The 22781-nt window shown below is 34.4% G+C and overlaps 1 protein-coding gene across 1 annotated transcript; it reads left to right on the top strand.

Annotated features, from left to right (window-relative positions):
* Nucleotides 1-847: 847 nt before the first annotated feature.
* Nucleotides 848-22231, top strand: slx9 (SLX9 ribosome biogenesis factor). The gene is made up of 6 exons (XM_077226181.1): nucleotides 848-1162; nucleotides 1312-1438; nucleotides 15472-15540; nucleotides 16897-17062; nucleotides 20894-20962; nucleotides 21798-22231. The coding sequence occupies exons 1-6, from the start codon at nucleotides 971-973 to the stop codon at nucleotides 21916-21918; spliced, it is 744 nt and encodes a 247-aa protein (XP_077082296.1). The 5' UTR covers nucleotides 848-970; the 3' UTR covers nucleotides 21919-22231.
* Nucleotides 22232-22781: the final 550 nt, after the last annotated feature.

Here is a 22781-nt window from a genome sequence, read left to right as displayed (position 1 = left end):
CAGTAGTACTTACAGTGGTGTGTGTGTTAACTGCTCCTTTGGAATAAAGTACAGAGATAATGGGCACAAGGGCTCAATTACAATCTTCCTTTGGCCCCGAAGTACCTCAGGGGCCAGACTCAGTTACACAGAGATACAGAAGGCAGTGAAAATGACCCGTCTGTTCCCACCTCCACCTACCTGGATAAAGTATACACCACTGACCATTTCAAAATACATATAGCCTACTCTTAAATGCATCACCTTTCACCTAGCATGTATAGAGAATTATTCTGAATCATGTCAAGTCATTTGTTAAATCAAATGTATGCTGCTGGACTAATAGTGTTAATTTTTGTATGTCTAAGCTTCGAATGAGCCGGATCTATATACTGTTTTTGTAGCATTGCTCAGTAACTAACTGTAAACTGTCTGTTTTGCTTGTACGTATGTATTTATGTATTTGCCATATTCTTCAAAAAATAAAGATATTTTAAAGGACTTCCTGTTTCTGTTGCTAAAACAAGCTCCAGTTTATAACTTAAGTCTAACCAACTTAAGTCTAAATGTATATTTAAAAATTACTTCAATAGCGGGATAATGTTAAAATTATGTTTAATGCGTTAAAGTATGGGATAACGGACATTTAGCTAGGCTACAGTAAAGTTCCTTCATCACGTTCGGTTAAAGTTACATTTCTTCTTATTTTGACATTAGAAATGTGCCTTATGCTACAGGTCGTGTTTTTGATTAAGTTTTGTTTGTAGGTAAACTATACCTGAACATTTTCAAGTGTGGAGTAGACGATCCTCAACGACGACCTGAAGAGGACTTTTGACGGAACTTGTCTTCCGTTTCATTTTTACCCGGACAGAATTAGCTGTAACGCCAAACAAGTTTTCACTTTTAACACGTGCGGGTCCTTTTCTGTATGTTTGAGGGTTGTATACACATAAAAGATATAAATCGAAAGCACATATAGTGAATCAAAATGGTGGGGAAAATTAAACGGATCCGACAGAAGCTCCATCACGGCTCAGTAAAGCTGGAAAATGAGCATGAAAACAGACCCATGCTGGGGAATCTGGAGAAGATAGCGATCCAATCCATTCAACTCACAAAAACAGATTCACGACAGCCCAAAACCAACACATTTGACAGTAGTATTAGCAATAATTCAAAGGTATGGCTGTTTGTTTGTTTTATTCCATTTTCAAAAGCTATAATTTCACATCATGTCAGTGCCATATAACGTTACTGTAAGTGTAATTTCTCCTCAGATGAGCTGTTCTAAACGAGATCGTTATTCAGCTTCATGTGTTTTCCATGTAGGCTTTCAGTTTTCCCACTGGAGTTTTTGCTGGAACTAAAATCTCCCCCGACACTTTAATTCAAACACTGAAGGTTGATGAACCATCAAATGTGATCGTAAGCAAACAGTCTGCAGGAGAACAGAAAGGTGAGTGTGTTTTTTTTGGCACAATTTTTTTATATTTCAATATTTTAACTGAATATTTAAAGTATTTAATTATATATTGAAAATATTTGTCACATATAAATCCGAGTAGGCAAGTTTTATGATTTTGAAAAATATTTTAATTGTACTTAAACTACAATTTTTTTGCACAGATTTGCTTTTAAATATGTATTTCAACTGAATATTAATTTTTAATAATACATTTTCAAAAAAGTAAAAATGAATATATTGTAATGTCCTGTAACCTGTATTATAATACATAATAGCCTAATATTTTTCACATTTAAAATAAAAAAGTCAAAATTTAATTAATTTGACCAATATTAAACAAATTAAAATTTGAAATGATGAATGTTTATTTTAGTTATAGATCAGAACTGAATATATATTTTTATTTATTATTTTATTTTTATTTATTTATTTTACTTTATTTCACTACTATATATTTTTTCACAGATTTGCTTTTGTTGTACAAACGATTAAATCAAAATATAACAAGTATTTACTGTTAATATATATTCAGAAATATATAAATTATTATATTGTAATTTATGATGTTATAATTTATAATATATTCATATTTTTTACATTTAAATCAGATTTTTTAATGAAATGTTTATTTTTTTATAGGTCATAATAGGTCAAAAACTTTTGTTTATAAATAAGTATTAATTGTTAATACATACTATTAATTTAACTTTTACTAGTATAATATTATCATTTTATATATTTCAAAATATAATTACAATTAAAGCTGCAAGCAGCATTTAGCGGTGTTCAAGCAGTTAAGGCATTAAAGATTTTTAACCACACAAGCATCAAAAGACATTAAGTTTTATGTAGCAAGCATTTAACCACTATTCCATAGATGGAATAGAACATGTTTTAGCATGATTTACCATGATATACCACATTTTAGTGTGATTTTTCATGATTTACCATGTTCCAGTATGATTTACCATGAATCTAGCATGATTTACCATGATTTACCACGTTCTAGTATGATTTACTACGTTCTAGGATGATTTACAATAGAGCAGTGGTTCCCAAACGTGTCCTGAAGGACCCGTTTTCTCTGTCTCTCTAATCAATCACACCTGATTCAACTCATCAGCTCATTAACCTATTAGACGGTGGGCCGAACGCGTTTTTCGTGTTGTTGATCGATCTCCATCGATAGAGTATACGCTTCTTTTATGTACGATATTAAGTCATTATATGTAGTGAAATAAAATTTGTTGGCAATTCTGTTTTGATCATATATTTTCACAAACGTATGTTTTGATTGTCAATCTTCTTAGGCAAATCGCGGGACAGCTCTAGTACCTGAACCAATCGGATTGTAGTTTTTAACTCATTAAAAATACTAACCAATCGCAGACGGCCAGACTAGGACCCCGAAATGGGCGGGAGTGACATAGCGGTAATGTTATTGTAGGCCTATATTTATATATCTAACATAAATAAGACACTTTATCTTGAATATGGAGTGTTGTGTGCATGTCACTAGCTGTACATCAACAAACATCATACCCTTTTCATTAACAAGTTGGATCAAGTTTGTACAATGTTCTTTAGAGTGGGTGAATTTAAATTCAAAAGAAAGCCAAATCGCCCAAAAAGCTGTGGAAAAATATAAAATCACAGGCGACCACATTCCAGATGTGCCAATTCATGTTGGTTACCATAGAGAATGCTACATGCAGTATGCTAACAAAATAAATATTGAGAGAGCCAGCAAGAAGAAAGAAAAGACAGTACAGGAAGTTGAAGGTTTGTAAGGCAGCTTTATAGTGTAGCCTAGTTGTTTGACCTCAAATGTTTGGATAAATCATGGCATAAATGCTTAGAATCCTTTTTAACCCCAAACGTAAGCTATTGATATTTAAATCTCAGAAATAGTGAAATATATCTGAATACAGATATACCAATATATTTTTTTTTAACGTTAATTATACATTTATTCTTATAAAAGTTGAATATGTATTATCTTATCATGACTACCTTTATAACTAAATGCCAATTCAACTATTTGGCTTTAGTAGTATTACAGGCTTTAGTAGTATTACAGGCTTTAGTATTATTACATGGCAGTAATATATATAATGGTAGAACATTTAAGAAACAACAATAAATAGATCCCTCCAAAACTATGCACACAAAAAATAAACTCTGCTCATGTAAACCCTGCCAGGCCAGTCCATGGATGTATTAAGAGAAAGGCCAGACATAGCCCTGTGTATTGATAGGCATTTTTGCCAAGGTAAACTAATAAAAGGCTTCTATAGACACATTTTTCAACATGAAATGTGCTCCACCAATCAGATGAGCAAAACATTAAAATGGTTTTATGATGAACCGTGAAAAACAAAAGGCATTTTCATTGTTTCAGCAGAATGTGTCAGGGCTTAGTCGGATCAGGTCAAGAAGATGTCTCACAGGAGGGCTGAGGATCTGGGATTACCTGGGGAAACAGATGAGCAGAGTTGTAAACAGTGTAATAAAATTATTGGTTCACGGTCTAACAAAAGAGGATTTACATTTATGAGGCACTTTAAAAAAAAAGTGTAACTAGATGAGCCCAGATTAAAATGCATACAGTAATCACAGCTTGTGTCAATATGAATAATAAAAGCATACCATTAGGGCTCAGCAGTAACTTGAAGTGGTTATCCAACTTGGTATCAGCTTGTAGTTGCTAAAACTCAAAATAAGGTTGACATTTCTAGAAAATTTATGTCATGAGTAATTAATACACTAAACAAAAGGGGAAAAAAGCTTTATTACAGTAAACAATTATATGTTCTTTGTTTTATTTGACAATTTAAAGAATTTGAATCTCAAGTTTTATCTGCTAATAAGTTGGAAGCATTACTACTACAATCCATGCAGTCATCACATTTTTCTGTTTTTCCCTCATCTTTTCCATTACAATATATTAGATGTAGAAACCTACACCACAAACACAAATGATAATACGCCAACAGAGGTTAGAGTTCTCCGCTCAACCACAACAGAGGTTCCAGGTCATCTAAAAAGAGCACCACATCTCCTTCCAAGGCAGTGCATAATATGCAGAAGTGATAAATATTTCACCCAAAAACATAACCGGAAGAGGGTAAAGGAGAATCTTCAAAAATGTGAAACACTGACAGCTGGTAAGCTGCTTCTTGCAGCGGAGTCACGCTGGGACGAAAATCTGCTACTACAAATACGTGGAATGGACCTTGTTGCTTCAGAAGCAATGTATCATTTCAGATGCTACAGAAACTACATTGTATTTCTGTACAAAACAGAAGTTGCAACTTACATCCGTGTCATTCTTTTTGGTGAAACCCACACACTAACTTACTTTTCTTTGCACGCTTCATCCTGTCGTCTGCCCTGGCTCTAACCTCGAGTGTTTTAGCGTTTGGTCCACTGTCTATAATTGCCTAAATTAGAGATCACTTTTTTTTAAACCGACTACCGACAACTTTGATCGGTTAACGTTGATACGGTCAACCATCGGTCAAACGGTCATCGGTTAACATCCCTACTCTCTTATCTCCTCAAAACAAATGTTTTCTTCTCTGTGATCTGTATGTCATTTCTAACAAGAGTAACGTTACCTGTAAATACAAACATAAAACGGAATAACGTTAAGTTATATGTTAACGGTTTACAGAGTTCATGCACTAAGCTAACATTAGCTAACGTTATAAGACAGATATAAACAGCTATATTCACCTGGAATCTTGGATGCCGCTGTTAATGTTTCTCGACTTCGGATAGGATTCCTGCTGGAAAATGTTTGATTGTGTAGATTTCGTTAGAGCGGATTTTATGGTGTGAACTCATGGATGTTGCTGGCTTAGAGGACGCATGTGCTACGCTACAGTCGTGGTAATTTATTTTTAACGAATACTATTGGTAGACGTTAGTCACGTGACGATAGAATTCGTTTTTTGATTGGTTAGATGAATAGTACTCCCTCGCGTTTGCCTAATCCGTTTATTAAACGTAAATTTAGTTTTCAAAAAACTATGATCGACTCGACACTGCCAACAAACGGATACGTGTTCAGAAAAAAATTATTTCGTTTATGTGAAAAAAGCAGCTACTCTATCCTCGAGGATCTATCATTTCAAAAACTAAAGCAGATAGCAGCGTTCGGCCCACCGTCTATATGTGATTATGAGCTGATGAGTTGAATCAGGTGTGTTTGATTAGGGTTCCCAGCACTGCCATACAGTACCGCTATTCTATCATGATTTACCATAGTTTATCATGATTTACCACATTGTTAGCATTGATGTGAAGTGTCAGTACAATTGAAGTGATAAACTCTGACAAAATATGATTGTGTTATAATAGTAATTGTTATACAAGTGATTTTATAGTGTCTAAATATGAATGCACCTGTTAAAAGACTTCATTAATAAGTAGAATGAGTCAATAAGTGGTCTTCTACTGCCCTCTGCTGGCCACTTTCATTTTGACAGGCTTGATTTTCACCAGTATTCTGCACTAAAGCAAACCAGTTTTTTCATTTTAACTCCTTTATGCAAGCTTACACACACACACACACACACACACACACACACACACACACACACACACACAAAATCATTTTGAAAATATATTTGAATGGTATTTCATACATGTCTTTGCAAACTATTAATCAGATTATTCAGAATTTATTCAGAAACATAGGACTACACACACATTCTGTTGTAGATACAGAGATTTGAACTATGTCTCATTCAGGATTCACATTTGTCAATGTGACAGAATTGTCAATATTGATACTTCAATAGATGAAATTTGACTTAATGTGATTGTAAATGTTAAAAATAGTAATTTTATAAAGTCTAAATAGTAAGTTTGTCACACTACTCAAGTATAATTCATATTTTAAACAGCAGGGGACAGTAAAATACTACTTATTGGCTTAATATGCCATTATATTCATTTAATTTTCTCATTTTTAACTGTTATAGAGGCAAATTTTGTCCGATCTGTCTGAAACTTTTCATGATTGTTTGGAGTCATATGGCACATGTTCTGACTTGTTTTTAAGAAGATTTGAGCATTCATTGAAGAGATATAGGCTTTTGGGGACACTAGGTCATGGCTACATTGTGAAGTGACCCTATTATAGCCATCCAAATGAAGTTGTTCAACTTTTTCTGATAATTATTGATCTAGAGAGTCCAGAGAATTGTACTGCACTGGTTTTGAATATTATGATATGAACATTACATGATAATAAATGGAAAACACCATTTACAGCAAATACAGGCAATTTACCATAGGAAATACATTGTTTCAAAGCTTTTTGAGCCTTTTCTAAATGAAAAGCACTTCGTGCTTGAACACCTTATATTTCATTTCTAAATGACCCTGTTACAGCCACCCAATTGCAAAATTTCAACCTTTTTTCGATAATTATTGATCTAGAGAGTTCAGAGAATAGGCCTAGACTGGTTTGGTTCCGATCGGGCGAAAAACCAGGGACTAGTTCTAGTTCTAGAAATCGGAGATATACATATTGTCCGTCTTAAGCCAAGGATCACAGTGGTGTAAAAAGCTTGAGGCTAGGACCAACGACCTAGGAGTTATGAGCAATTTAGTACTTTTGGTTGCTGTAGTGCCACCTATGGGCCAATTGGGGTCATACTCTGATAGGTCCTCCCCAAAAGTGTGGCCTACTATCTGGCCGAGTTTCAAGTCTCTAGGCCTTACGGTTTGGGCTGCACGATGCGTTTTAGTTTTTTTTTTTTTTTTTCAAATAGCAATTACAATAGGTTTTCAGCACTTCGTGCTTGAACACCTAATAATAATGAGACCTTTTTGACAGTTATACCGCCACCTATTGTCCGATCTCCATGAAACTTTGCATGCTTCTACACCATGTTATGACACATATGCTCATCAATTTTTGTGAAGTTCAGATTTTTTATTTATGATTTATAGGCTTTTGACTGTATTTTGCTACGCCCCTTTTCTAAATGACCCTGTTACAGCCACCCAATTGCAAAATTTCAACTTTTTTTCGATAATTATTGATCTAGAGAGTCCAGAGAATAGGCCTAGACTGGTTTGGTTCCGATCGGGCGAAAAACCATGGACTAGTTCGCAAAAGTAGGTTTTGGACAAAATCCGACATAACTTTTTTCTTTTTGCTTAAATCGAAATCGGAGATATACATATTGTCCGTCTTAGGCCAAGGATCACAGTGGTGTAAAAAGCTTGAGGCTAGGACCAACGACCTATGAGTTATGAGCAATTTAGTACTTTTGGTTGCTGTAGTGCCACCTATGGGCCAATTGGGGTCATAACTGATAGGTCCTCCCCAAAAGCGTGGCCTACCATCTGGCTGAGTTTCAAGTACGGTTTGGGCTGCACGATGCGTTTTAGTTTTTTTTTTTTTTTTCAAATAGCAATTACAATAGGTTTTCAGGACTTCGTGCTTGAACACCTAATAATATCTTAAAAAATGAATGTAATTGTATTTTAATATTTAAATAATAATAATATTTAAATGCATAATCTTTTTGCCAAAAATGCTTCTGGCCACAAGATGGCAGACAGTGGCACATTTTGGGATTTTTGTCAATTCTAATGTCTATTATGGAAAATCTGTAATATATATATTGAAGATTGGATGTTTGAAATCAACGGCAAAAAAATATTTGCTTCATGTTAGAACTGAAAGCAGAGGGTGGTGTAGCTTTGTGATTAAAGATCCAGGCTGTTCATTGAAAAGTTGTTAGAACTAAGAACCAAGCAGTAAAGTTAGGAGCAGTTTTAATAAATGCATATTGTATTTAGATGAAAGCGAGAGTGTTTTTCACCTCACACGTCCTCTAGCTTTGATTCCCTCTCTAGAAATGTCAGCTGTGTGTGAGTATTGAGGTTCTGTTCTATTCCTGGCTGTCTGCAGTATAAATAACTCATGCATGAACATCACAGTGCTGCTGCATCAATGCACTGATGTGTCGAGAGCAAAATCAGTTTTTCTCTCTTATCAAGACAACTAGTAAGGGTGAAAACTGAGGAGGCGTTTCTCTAGTGCGTCTGAAATCGCGTACTGTCCGAGTAGGTACTTCATTTGAATTTAATTTGAGACCATTAAAAAAAAGTATGCTCTATATAGCATGAATATGAATGAAATTCAGATGTACTACATCCGTATAGTCATCCGTGTACTTTTTTTCACCTACTGTTTTTCGAATGCTATGTATCCCGACATACTACTCTGTTGGCGTAATGTTTTTTGCATACTATATAATAGGGAAGTATTCGATTTCAGGCACAGCAAATGATTTATGACTCACTGTGGTGTTTGGCTGCTGTTCTAGTCTTTATATATCTGTAGTTTACAGTATGTTTACTGTTTATCTTAAGTATGCGGGCGTTTCTTTAACTACAGGCAGTTTTGGCAATGCTGACTTTTTAGAAACTCTTAATTCAATTAGATTTTGTCAGCACTGGGAAAAGCATGACAGAAGAATTTTGTCGTGTTTTTGTTTTTTTTTATTAACAAAAATCTTCTGTTTGTTTGAATATACACACACACACACACACACACACACACACACACACACACACACACACACACACACACACACACACACACACACACACACACACACACACACACACACACACACACACACACACACACACACATATATAGTAGTCAACATTTGAAGTGGATCAAAAAAGTTCATATTTGAAGTAAAATATTTAAATCAATTTAAATACACTATATATATATATATATATATATATATATATATATATAAGTTTTTGTATAATGTTTGACGTTTTTGTAATCCTTGATTTGTTTTAAATATATCAATGTGTATATAGTACATTCAATAAAAAAAACATTTAAAAAATATATGTATATTATGTATACATACACATATTTTAATGTCCTTCATTTTTTTACCTCCTTCATATATAATCAAACTAGATATTAGATATTTTGTACATTATATATAGTATGTGTGAGTGTATATATATATATATATATATATATATATATACTGTATAGTGCATAAAATTAAAAATAATTGTTCCATATGTTGATATTTTAATATGTTTTAATAATATATATATATATATATATATATATATATATATATATATATATATATATATATATAACATTTTCTAGATATGCTTCATATGTAGATGAAGGATCTATTTCTCTTTGAAGAGTCGCGGCTGCACTAGAGAGAGTTTGACACAGAGAATCGATGTGGCCTGTGGCACTGCTTTGACAGAACGAGATCTTTCGTCTCTTTAATTGGGGTATCGGTGTCTTGGCTTGACCTCGGAAATTCACCTCCTTCACCTCCAGCTCAGCTCCCCTGACGCCCTGCCACCTCACAGCGCTGCGGGACGGGGAGAGGAGAAGTGCAAGTGCAGAGGGCCAGGAAAGGGCAGCCGCTTGTTCTGTCCGCTCCTAATTGGCGGTGTCCGTTTCAGCCAGCTCTCTGAACATGATGCTCTCTCTGGGATGGATGTGGTGGGAATGATGGATTTTTTCCCCCCATCCCTCGTTTGTGGCAAACAGACGGATGCAAAGGCGAGATAGTGTTTCCTGCGTCAGGAGTGGTGGAGGGAGATATCGGCAGGACGGAGATCCCTATCGGGCAGATACAGCAGAATAACACGACTGTTGTTATTTCTGTGGTGGCCGATGGTTTGATCGACTCGCTGAGGGTTTTTCTGATCTGAGAGCAGTTTTGTGGTGCGTTTGAATGGTTTAGACTAGGATTTGAGTGTGGACAACTGGTTGTGGATCAGACAGAGCCTGGAAATTGGCAAACAAATGTTGAATGGAAAGAATATGAAGTTTTGCTGTTAATCAATGGCGTTTTGAAGTAGAATTTCCGAGTAAATTTCAAAACCATCGGAAATGCGGCGAAATTCATGTAATATCATCTGGAGCGTTTCAACAGCATAGCAGTCTCTTCAACCCTGTTAAGTTATAGTAAGAAAAAAGGTTATGATAAAAACTATTTTATTTTATTTATGGATAATATGTTTATTCGCAACTAAAAACCAACACATGGTCCTAAACTATCGAGTCACTGATCTTATTTTCAGCTAAATTATCAACAAACAAAAAAATTAGTGTAAGTTTTAATTTTGGTAGAGAATAATGAAATTACGCAAATCAGGGTTTTTGATGATATTTACATGGTCATTTTTTTTATAACAGGGTAGAATACATACATATAATATATATATATATATATATATATATATATATATAGTATATAACATAATATATATAGTAAATGACATTTAGTTTATTTTTTATATTATATTACTTAGATATTTATGTATAGCATATTCACATGTTAGATTATATATATATATATATATATATTAATATATGACACTAAGAAAATATTTAATATGATAGTATTCATTTGATATATTATATGTACATTTATTTATATATATATTATATATATATATATATATATATATATTAGTGCTGTCAACTCGATTAATCGCATCTAACATAAAAGCTTGTGTTTATATAATATACTTGTGTGTACATATATGTGTGTGTATGCATTTATATAAATATATATGTGTGTTTGTATGTATGTATATATACACACACACACACATATATATAAATATAATACTATATATTCACACACATATATTATATAAACACAATGCGATTAATTGATTTGACAGCACTTATATGTAGAAGTATATATATATGCAGGCTCTACCTTGTTGCCTCATTGTCTTTCTATCAAGTGTCGAAAGCGTAAAAGCAAATGCTGCTGTTCTGTTTATCATATCATTGAAGGATGCAGGCCCAGGGCGTTTTTGTCTGGACTTTACATGTAGGCCGTTCTGTCAGAGATCATCAGTCCGGATCATGAGGGCTAACGCGGGAATGTGGGTCGTAGGACATGACGTTTATCTCTCTTATCGAGTCGCCTCTCCAGACTATTTTCCAGAGGTCCACCACAGCCGTGTCATGCCCATATACAGACAAAAACGCATAGACGTCTGTGTGTGTATGTGTGTATATAAAGCTTTGAGGGGCTGTTAAAAAACGGAGTGAAAAATTGTTTTGAAGTGTACATGACACGTAATCGTTCATGACTAATAAGTAACTCTCGTGTTATTCTCTTGGGTCTCCTGGAGACGGCCAGCATCCAATCTGTAAAGTTTCAGCTTTCCTTCACAGGAAGATGACGGACATTTGAGATGCTGTTTCTCCTGCAAACACACACAACAGGCCAGTTGCCTCCAGGCCATATTGACACATACAAAATAGCAGACATACATTCACTGAAATGCTACGGATGTGGCATCTTCCAATTGGATTACAGAAGTTTATTTGCTTTGCATGCCTGGGAAATCAGTGAAGACACTGTTTGGCATTATAATATGGAATTAAATCATTCAGTTTTGAGATTTTGATAGCTTTTATTGCTTTTTCCATAATTTCTGTTTAGCTTAAATTTATTTTAGTTTGAATCATTTTAGTACTTAGCCTAAACATCTTTTCAGTTGGTTGCCAAGGTACTTATTTTTGCCTTGGCATCCAACTGAAAATATGTATAAGCTAAGTTCTTGAAGACTTTTGTTGTTCATAGCCCAGATAAATGTCCACAGCAGGGTTCGAGAGGGCAGCGCAGGTCATTTCGGAGGTCAGAGTCTCCGATTTTCCCTTCCATCTCTTAGTGATGGACCTTTGCAGAGATGTGAAGGCGTTTTTGATGACCAGATAACTCATATAAACGCTCCTTTCCTCTGAATGTTGCTCATAGCAACCAAAAGCTTGTTGAGCTGAGCTTCTCCCCTGGAGATCGAAATCGCAGAGGTCAACTCATTTTCATGCGTTTCTCTCTGGGTTTAATGCATTTGTGTTATTTTTGGACCAAACTGTAGCTTAACTGTATTTTTTATTTTTATATATATATATATATATATATATATAACAAATACAAGATCATTTCTGAGTGCCAAGTGAAAAAAATGTTGTGGTAATTTATTTTGTTCAATGCATTATTTTAACTAATAATTATTCTAATAATTAATTATGTTAAAAATCAGTTATAATTATACTAAATTAATAACACTGTGATGCATGAATTTTTAAATCACAAATTATTTAAAAATATATATAATTTATATATTTAGAATCATTTTGTTTTAAGTTTTAGTCATTTTGTTCTGTTGCAATTATCATTAGTTTTTTAATATCTCTATTTAACTTTATTTTAGTTTCAGTAATTTTAGTACTCTTTAGTACTCAATTTTAGTAATTTTTAATAGTTTATTTTATTTCTAATTAAGTTTTATTTTTTTCATGTAATATTTAGGCTTTTTTAATTGATTTCAGCCCTATTTTTTGAATAGTTTTAGTTAACAGTAACAACACTGATCTTAATTTTTTTGGGGTTTTTATGATATCTAATATAGAATTATTAATTCTGAGAGAGTTACGCATCTGTAATAGTCACCATTCATCAGAGGGTTAATAACAATTTTAATATTATTATTAATTATTATTATTACAAAGTGCATTTTCTGGAACTGAAGAACATAAATCTTGCGAAATTTAGATTTTTTCAATGCACAGTGATATAGTTATACCAACAATCTCAGTATATTAAATGATTAGTAACAATTTAATAATATTTAATCATTTTTATTAAGTGAATTTTCTGCAATTGAAGAATGTAAGTCTTGTGTGTCACACAGAAAAGAGGTTTATTTGTGGTTTGACCTCTGTGGACAGTGAATGACCTCTGGCAATTGGGAATTAAGCTGAAACATACACAAACCGATATAGATTTCACGTCACGCTCAATACAATTGTTAAAAACACACAATATGCTCCTCCTGATAAGACTTCACAATCTGGGAACAGGAAGTTACATGCAGTTAAAACAACAGACATCCTCTGGTAATCTACACACGTTATTTTCCATTCGATATATATAATCCCACAGCCACGGCACATGTCATAATATTCAAAAAACTAATTTGATTTTATTCCAACCCAATTTTATTTTATATGAAGAAACACATTGCTAATGCCGATTTACAGTGTTTATGTGCGTTTGAGATCTGAGCAGTGCAGTTCCTGCATCATTCCTGGTGGGAACTGAACCTGCAACTTTTGTGTTAGCTGCCATCCGTCTCCTTAACTGATTGGCTCCCACTACATTATTTTGACAGGTGCACAGAGTTCAATCTCTGCAGACTAAACAAAACCAGAATGAACCAAAACACCTGCATTCACACCAAATATAAAGCCCTCTTCAAAGAATAACTTCAAAGTACAGTGCATTTCTGTGTGGTTTTTTTCTGTTTGAGCCAGAGTTTTTTTTTTATACCCATTTTTATGCCTTTCTATTATGTTTTATTTTTTTTATTTTATTTTTTTCCCTTCTTTTTATTTTTTTATTTTTTTATTTTATGTATTTTTATAATTTTATACCATTTTAATCATTTATCGTTTTACAACTTTTTATGGCTTTATATTATGCTGTTTTATTTTTTATTTTTTATTCTTTTTTCCATTTTATGTATTTTTTATCATTTTATACCAATTTAATCATTTATTGTTTTACAACTTTTTATGGCTTTATATTGTGCCTTTTTTCATTTTATTCCTGTTTTGTCTTTTATTTAATTTACTTTCTTTCTTTCTTTCTTTCTTTCTTTCTTTCTTTCTTTCTCTTGTTAAATTATTGATTATTAAAATTATTGACCAAACTGCATTACATTCTAAAGTAAATATAAAGCTATATTTGTTTTGCTTTTTCTTAGGGATGGCCCGATACCGATACTGGCATCGGGGATCGGGTCGATACTGTCCTCATATACTCGTACTCGTACTCATAAAAATTCGCCGATACCACGCCCCGATACCACGTACATTTTGCGAAACGAAACTGTCCGCCGCGAGTGCTTTGTCGAGGTGAACTGAGGCATAGGGACGTGCACTCCCAACGCAAAAGAGTGCGGCGCGGCACTAGATCTGATGGCCGAGCGCGAGCGCGGGCGCGGGCGGTAATGCACTCACTCTGTGTGTGCGGGTTCCGGGAGAATAAAACGATTCGCGGGACTCCCGCAAACTAGAAATATCTATGTATGCAACATATTAAAACTAATAGATTTTCATTCATCTGTTGCAGAAAAGCAAGAAGAACAACTAAAACAAAATAGAAACGATTTACAGGCCAGAGTTTCTATTCATAACATGTTTGCAGCGTTGAGCGATGTAGCCAATCACAGACATGTGTGTTGATTTCTTGAACGCAATGGCCAATCAGAAGCATTTAAGATAGACTCCCCTCACTGCTCAAAACTTTTTTGTTCAGTGCTGAATTCTGGTTGCTGGCAAATCCTCTAATTATAACAAACAAAGTGTGGATATTATGAAAGATTCATTGTGCAGTCAGCTTCATTGATAATAACAGATGTGTGAGATCGCGATGAACTGTCAGCTTTTTAGGAATTAGACTATTAAGGGAGCGCACTTTGGGCACATTCAGTCATGTCAGACCATGCACGCAGTAACTGCTTGCTTTTATGTTAAATTAACAGTGGTTTGTGTGTTAATACATTTATTATTTTACTCATTATTATTTATTTTTAGACTTGTTAAAACAAGCAGAGAAGAAAATAAAAACAGTCTTCTAACCTGTGTTCTAAAATAGTCTTCTGTCTTCTTTTCTGGGAGCCTATAGTTACTTTTGCGGTAGAAATATCGGTATCGGTACTCGATATCGGCAAGTACACAAATGTAAATACTCGTACTCGTATCGGTTTGAAAAAAAATGGTATCGGGCCATCCCTACTTTTTCTTAATCCCCTTTTTGCAAATAATTGTTGTTTTTAGTTAAAAAAAAAAAAAAAATTTGTTTAAATGCTTAAATGCATAGGGTCTTCACAGGTCAATCATGCATGCTGTTGAATTGATCAATAATGAATGATCCATATGGAAATGCCTTTTTTTTCAGGCACGGAGGAAAAGAAACATCAGTCGAAGAAAGAAAAAATGAAGGAGCGGAGGGAAAGATGGCTCAACAGTGAGTGATTTATTTATTTATTTCACCTTTTCTTCTAAGGACCTTTTCCTTTCCCGCAAATATCATAAAAAGTCCAGAGAACACAATCCCGAAACGCTCGTATGAGGATATTTCTTTCATCGTGAACTGTTCTGCGATTCTCTCGTGGGCCTGGCGGGAACCTCAGAGATGGATATGGCAGGATCATTAACGCCACTCCCCGATTCTGACGCCTGTAATTGTTCCGGCCGATCAATGCGTCGGGTAACACAAGCTCCGTCCGAGGTGATTATAATTAGGATCTAATGGGGCTCACGGCTCCAGCCGAAACCCAAGCCTCAGACTGCATGTCAGATTTTCAGGAAATTAAAAAGGGGGGAGGATTAAGATGTTGATGGATTCATAAAGCTCGAAGACCTTCAAGGTTTTAACAAATGGTGTACAGTAACACTTCTATACAGGGATGTAGTTGTAAAATAAAAGATCTTAACCCAAAATGGCCACTTATCAGGTGAAGAATGGCATTTCATTTGTGTTTGCAAAAAGAGGAACATGTAACTAAGTGCTTCTGTCAAAGATCTGTTTTTTTTCCTCTACATGTACTGTGTTGTTTTGGACTGAAGCACCTGGTGTGTCCTGCTTTCTGTCTTGAGATGTTCGGGTGATAGTAGTTATGTTCTGTCTATGACCTGGACAGGAAGTCTTTCTGGATATAGGCCTTCCAGAATGAGTTGACCCTTTAAACCAACTTTTTTTATCAGAAATGATGTGACCTACCATTACTGTGATGTCTGGGATTTCAGACCATTGTTTAAAAACAATGCATTTATCCGATTCTTTACCATAATTCAATTAAATTACCGTAGTTCTTTTGTCTTATGTATTCTTCTCTTTTTTTATATATATGCCTTTTCAATTTTTATTTTATTTTACACTTTTTGTTGTTTATTTTGTTTATTTTAGGCTTTTATATTTTTAAAATTCCTTTTTATGCTGTTTTATTTTATAGATTTATATTTTATTTTTTTGGTTTTTATTTGATACCTTTTTAATATACCTTTTTATTTGTATGTTTTATTTATTTATTTATTTTTAAATACATTTGATATGAATTGTTTATGCTTTTTATGTTATGCCTTTTGTTTAATTATTTTATTTTATTCCTTTTTTATGCTGTTTGCCAGAGAACAAGATATGGCAAGAAGAGGAGGATCAAACTTGTGTTACCCACATCAGCACAACAGCTCAAAGAGCGTGTCTGAAATTGAATGAATGAGTGCACAAGAATTTGCATCTGCTCTGTGATCAGAACACCACCTTTTTCCCCCAGCGTATGCGTCTTGGTCTGAAGTTTGCTTGTCTCTTTACCCTCTGTAGAGATCAGTGGGATCAAGCTGGCCCGTGAACAGCAGGTGGCACAAGCGCGGAGGAAGGCCACACCCGTTGTGGGCGACATGAGGCCGCTAGCCGACGCTCTTCCTGAACTCTCCCAGCTCCTCCCTTCTTTCAGAACCTCCGCCAGAGCACAGCGGAAAAATAAAGCGTAAGTGCTCACTTTCCTCATTTCTACACAGAAACATGATTGTGTATGCTGGCAGCATATCCTCTGTGATCATTTGTGCATATGCATGTATTGGTTGGCATGAGTAAGCGCTCGTTGATAGTCTCTAAACAACACATTGTACAAACAGATTTCATGTGACACCTGTTTCTCTTGCAATGGGAAACCGAATTTGTATTCATTTTCTGCAACCCGGTGCACATTTTTTTTTCTCTCTTTCTGCCGCTTGATTCACTCAATATTTATAGTATTATTAAAGTGCCCCATTATGCTATTTTAAAGGTTACAAATTTTGTTTAAGAGGTCTCCTGCAACAGGTTTACTTGAATCCAAGGTCAAAACCACTTGAATTTCTCATTATATACATTGCAGCATCACCTCTTTTCTCACAGGGTCTGAAATGGTTAATTCGAAGATTCAATCTCTCTAAACCGCTCCTTTCTGAAAGCTACTCAGCTCTAATTGGTCAGATGCCCCAGTCTGTTGTGATTGGTCTACTCTGCTCTGATTGGTCAGAAGACTCAGTATGCTCTGATTGGTCAGATGACTCAGTCTGTTGTCATTGGTCTAATCTGCTCTGATTGGTCAGATGACTCATTATGCTCTGATTGGTCAGATGACTCAGTCTGTTGTGATTGGTCTACTCTGCTCTGATTGGTCAGATGACTCATTATGCACTGATTGGTCAGATGACCCAATCTGTTGTGATTGATCTACTCTGCTCTGATTGGTCAGATGACTCAGGCTTTTGTGATTGGTCTACTATACTCGGATTGGTCAGATGACGCAGTCTGCTCTGATTGGTCAGATGACTCAGTCTGCTGTGATTGTGACTCTGCTCTGATTGGTCAGATGACTCAGTCTGTTGTCATTGGTCTACTCTGCTCTGATTGGTCAGATGACTCATTATGCTCTGATTGGTCAGATGACTCAGTCTGTTGTGATTGGTCTACTCTGCTCTGATTGGTCAGATGACTCATTATGCACTGATTGGTCAGATGACCCAATCTGTTGTGATTGATCTACTCTGCTCTGATTGGTCAGATGACTCAGGCTTTTGTGATTGGTCTACTATACTCGGATTGGTCAGATGACGCAGTCTGCTCTGATTGGTCAGATGACTCAGTCTGCTGTGATCGTGACTCTGATCTGATTGGTCAGATGACCCAGTCTGTTATTGATCTACCGCTTGCAGCGTATGTTGGAAACCAAATGTCCATTACCATATAAAAAAGCATATTGGGGCACTTTAATTTTTTAGATCCCTTTCCCCAAAAAGACCTGTAATAAAATGCTAAAGCCAACACATAAAATTGCATTTTGTTTTACAAATGAATTCTGTATCAACTCAAGATAAATACCCACTATCAATATTTCAAATTGTTATTTTTACATGCATATAAGTCATCAGTGCCGATCCTGACCTCCCTGGGGCCCTAAGCAAAATTCTGCTAAGGGGCCCTCTACCTGACCCCGTGGGTGAACGTGATTTCACCAAGTACCACATGTTCCTGGATCAACATCTTTGTTGATCCTGGATCAACTTTCCAATCAACCAATCAGATTTGAGGGACAAGTTTACAGTTTATGTCAAGTTTAGGCTTAGAATCAGGGTGAAGTCCTTAAACATCAGTGTTATTCACTGATCATTACCCTCTGATTTTAGGGAAAAGACTGTCCAACAAAACAGTCAAAGAATAAGTACAAAAATATAGAACAGAATGAGGTTCAAACAAACAATATTTATTGAATAGAGTATTTCTATAGAATATTGGCTGATGATCCAGCATCTCCTCTACTGACAAACTTAAGCATAGCACCTGCAAATTATAGATAACTCATTTTATAAGCTGCATCAGACCCATTCAAACTGGCTCCCAATTTCCTTTTATTCATTTTCAAATATAAAATACTATTAATACTATGACTTGGCTCTTGTAATATTTAACTAGTGAACTAGTGATGCAGATATCAATAATCCCTGTGAGTGATGACATCATTGATATAAAAAATTAACTTTTGTACAAGTGAACATGTAATTCCTGATATCAAAAATAGACATTGGTTAATAAAAATGTAACTAAGGGGCCCTATAGTAAAAATAATCAAGAATTCACATTGCAAATAGTAAAAAAAAAAATTATTGATATCAAAAATGCATGAACTGTAAATGAATAAAATCTAAAATGGCTTGCCATAGAATGTTAAAGGTTTTTTTTATTATGCATGTTGAAGCAATTTTTGATTTATGATTAATATTTCCTGAGGGATGTCCATCCATATTGACCAGTATGTCCAGCTAGCTATTCAACATTCAAAATTCAATATAGCCAATAAATCAGTAGTCAAATTGTCAATACATTGCTTTCCATCTTGTATAATTAGTGCAGTTGTTTAGAGTTTTTAACTACACATTGACTGAGACTAGATAATCAGTGTCTTGTTTTAAAAGTATATACTGTATAATGTGTACTTTGATGAGGAGTGCCATCATTCACGCCCATATATTGTACAGTATGTCTGGTCGTGGTCTCCACATATATTTCTGCTTGAAAAATGCGCGTTTCATTTCGTGCGCGCGCATATGAACGCATGATAACACACGCGACGCGGTTATCTTTTCCTGCAGTAAACAAACACCGTTGCACTTTGTCGTTCATCAAAAACAAACGTAATAAATAATTGTATTTTACTCTCACTTTTGTCAGGCACAAAGTGATGCAAGAGATGCACTGACTGCCTGCCCAGCTAGGTTAGCAAGACCGAAAAAACACAGTAGAAATGCACATAAACTTAACTTTGCTGACATCAAACTTGGAGAGGAGAGAACACAAGTTTACCTGATTGTTTTTCCCGCAATTCACTCTCATGTTTTTTCCCCCCTCTTTTCGTGACCAGAAGAATAGTTTCACTTAATTTTGTCATGGATGTTGTAAACATTAATTGACGCGCTATGGCACGAGGGGGAGGCGGGGCCTTGAGTAATTTGCGGGGCCCTACGCAGCTTGCGTAGTGAGCGTATAGGGCGGATCGGCTCTGTAAGTCATGTTTATTAATACATTTTGAAAAAATATTTAATCCGCTAGAAATTGTTCTTTTTTTTTTAAGATTAAAACTAAAACTGTTTCCAGTAATCACAAACAACTGGAAAAGTCATGAAAATACATTGGTCAGGTGTGGGAAACATGTAAATAAACAAATAAAAGAAGGTGATTAAAGTTTTGTGTGGCTTACAACATGTTACTAAGTCTTTTGTGATGGTTAGTATTTATAAACACGTTTGTGTAATGGTTAGTGTTAACAGCACTCAATGTTTTAGGCATTGATATTTTTTTGGCAATCTCCTATAAGCAGATTGTAGTAAAAAAAAAAAATATTGTGTGAAATTTATATCTCACAAACTCTAAATGCCACTGGTCGGCAGCAGTCTCGCTGTTTATTTCTATAAATCAGGCGTTTGGCTGAGCGTGCAAAGTTCCGAAGCTTTTTTCACAACTGTATAATTGCTTTGATCCAAAACACATTTGTCTGTTTTTCTCTGTTTGCATTGGTACTTTTTTGTCTGTTAGTCTTTTGATGTATGTTGTGAAGTCTTGCTTTGTCTTGCATGAGTAACTCAAGAAAATAACAAGGAAAGCCTGTGCTCTGGTCAACTTCAAAGCGCATCTTCAAACATGCATTAAAGTCTCTCTATATAAAACATTTTAGCAGACAGGCTTTTTTCCGACTTAGTTTTTGTTGGTAAGTTAATGATGCTAAATAAAAATGGTTCTGCCTGTAACATAAATGTTTGTTCTTGTTTTCTCGTCTCAGTTCGGTTAAGAAGAAACCAGAACCCACAGACTTCAGCCTGATGAAACCAGCCCAGAAACGAAAACTACTGTAAGATCCTCTAACTTCAAAACTTTGCTAATGTTAATTTCACTTCAGTATTTTATTTGATAAAGTATATTGAATCACAAAAAAAAACTAAAAACATTTTACCCCCCCCTCCCCATTTTGCTTTTGTTTTGCATTATTGTCATGGCAATTAAGCACATTACCTTAATGAAAAAACAATACATTATTACAAACATTATTTATATATTATTTAAATAATATATTTTGTTTAAATGCAAATATATATATATATATATATATATATATATATAAACTACTGTTATTTTTAATAATTTAATTGTTTTAATTGTTAATGTATCATACATTTTAATATTATAAATGATTTATTATTATTTTTATTAATTAAATTAACAAAAACCTAGGGGTTCTCACAAAACCAAGAACATGTCCAGGTCATATTTTACTTTAAAATAAATAAATAAGTCAATAATAATAATAATACAATACAATATAATACAATAATAAAAAAAATTATGTATTTTGCTTAAAATAACTAATGTCTATTTTAGGGATTTTATTACTTCATTTTTGTAATTAATTCATAAATGATTAAAAATGGCATATAAATTAATATGTATTTATTATTTAAGCAATATATTTAATTTAAATGTAAAAAGATTTTTTAAACTTTAAAACTTGTATTATTTAAACTTTTATTATTATAAATAATTGTAGTATTGTATGTGTATTGTATTGTTATAATAAATAATTTATTCTATTTATATTCAATTAAATTTAAGTATTTAAATACAATAACCGAACATATAATTGCCGCGTAAATAAAGTTAATCAAATTGTTTATTAATTTTAATTCCAGCGAGACCGAAGCATCTTACTTCAACGAAGCCATGAAAAATCCCGCCTTCAAGACCAACCCTTTGGCTGCAATTGGTGATCATCTGCGAAAACGACTCAAACAGGAAGACGAACAGAGTTAATCACAACTCTGGAGCGCCGCCCTGTTGGTAGACTACAAAAACTGTCTCTTATTATACGCTGGTACATCGAAACAAACTGATACATTCAAATCGGTTTTGTACAGATTATGAAACGAAGAGGAATGCATTATCTGGCACTGTATAAACACTATGGAGGAAACAGTGTATCGCAGTTCCTCTGTGTAATTTCAAAAATGAGTCTAAGTGTAAAATGAAGTACGTTAGTGATCATGTTATCAGATATTATGAGTGTTTTCATTCTGTCTATTCCACATGTTTTTGGCAAGATAAAAATAAATCCAATGGAAAATGATTACGGTGATATTTCTTTATTAGGGGTGTTTCCTAAGACAAGCATGACTTATAACGATAAAACGGGCAATAAAAATGACTCTACCTGCTGCATCTCACTTGCTAGGAATATCACAGACAAAAACCTCTAATTAAAGTGAGATCTCATATATCAAATGCCTCTGCATTTCCATGACAACACGTTGCAAAAAGAAGGAAAGGGCGGCAGCTGTTTTAGAGATAAAGGAGACATGGGAACCCGAACCCTGACTTCTCTTCATCGCTTCATGGCTCTTGGATGTCTGATATCTAGGAGGATCTTTTCTTGGATCTCGTCTAGATCCACTTCACAACCCTGTCAAATGCTGGGTTTCTCATAAACGGGCAACATTATCGAATAACACCAGCATAAGTGAACACGAATGTAATGTTTCATGTTTGCGATGGACTAATGTGATTGTTAGTCCATCCAGAGAATCTGAGAAACCTGATGGGAATGTGGGGTATAGATATTAGATGTTGTTCACCCACACAAATGTGTTCTTGTTTTGTCCTAAATCCTTTTATTTTAG

The sequence above is a fragment of the Siphateles boraxobius genome, unplaced genomic scaffold, assembly GCF_051911475.1.
Source record: "Siphateles boraxobius isolate OS27281-9 unplaced genomic scaffold, OSU_SipBor_1 13, whole genome shotgun sequence".
NCBI classification, from domain to species: domain Eukaryota; kingdom Metazoa; phylum Chordata; class Actinopteri; order Cypriniformes; family Leuciscidae; genus Siphateles; species Siphateles boraxobius.
Note: the sequence above shows the minus strand (reverse complement) of the source record. Positions and strands in the feature narration are given on the sequence as shown.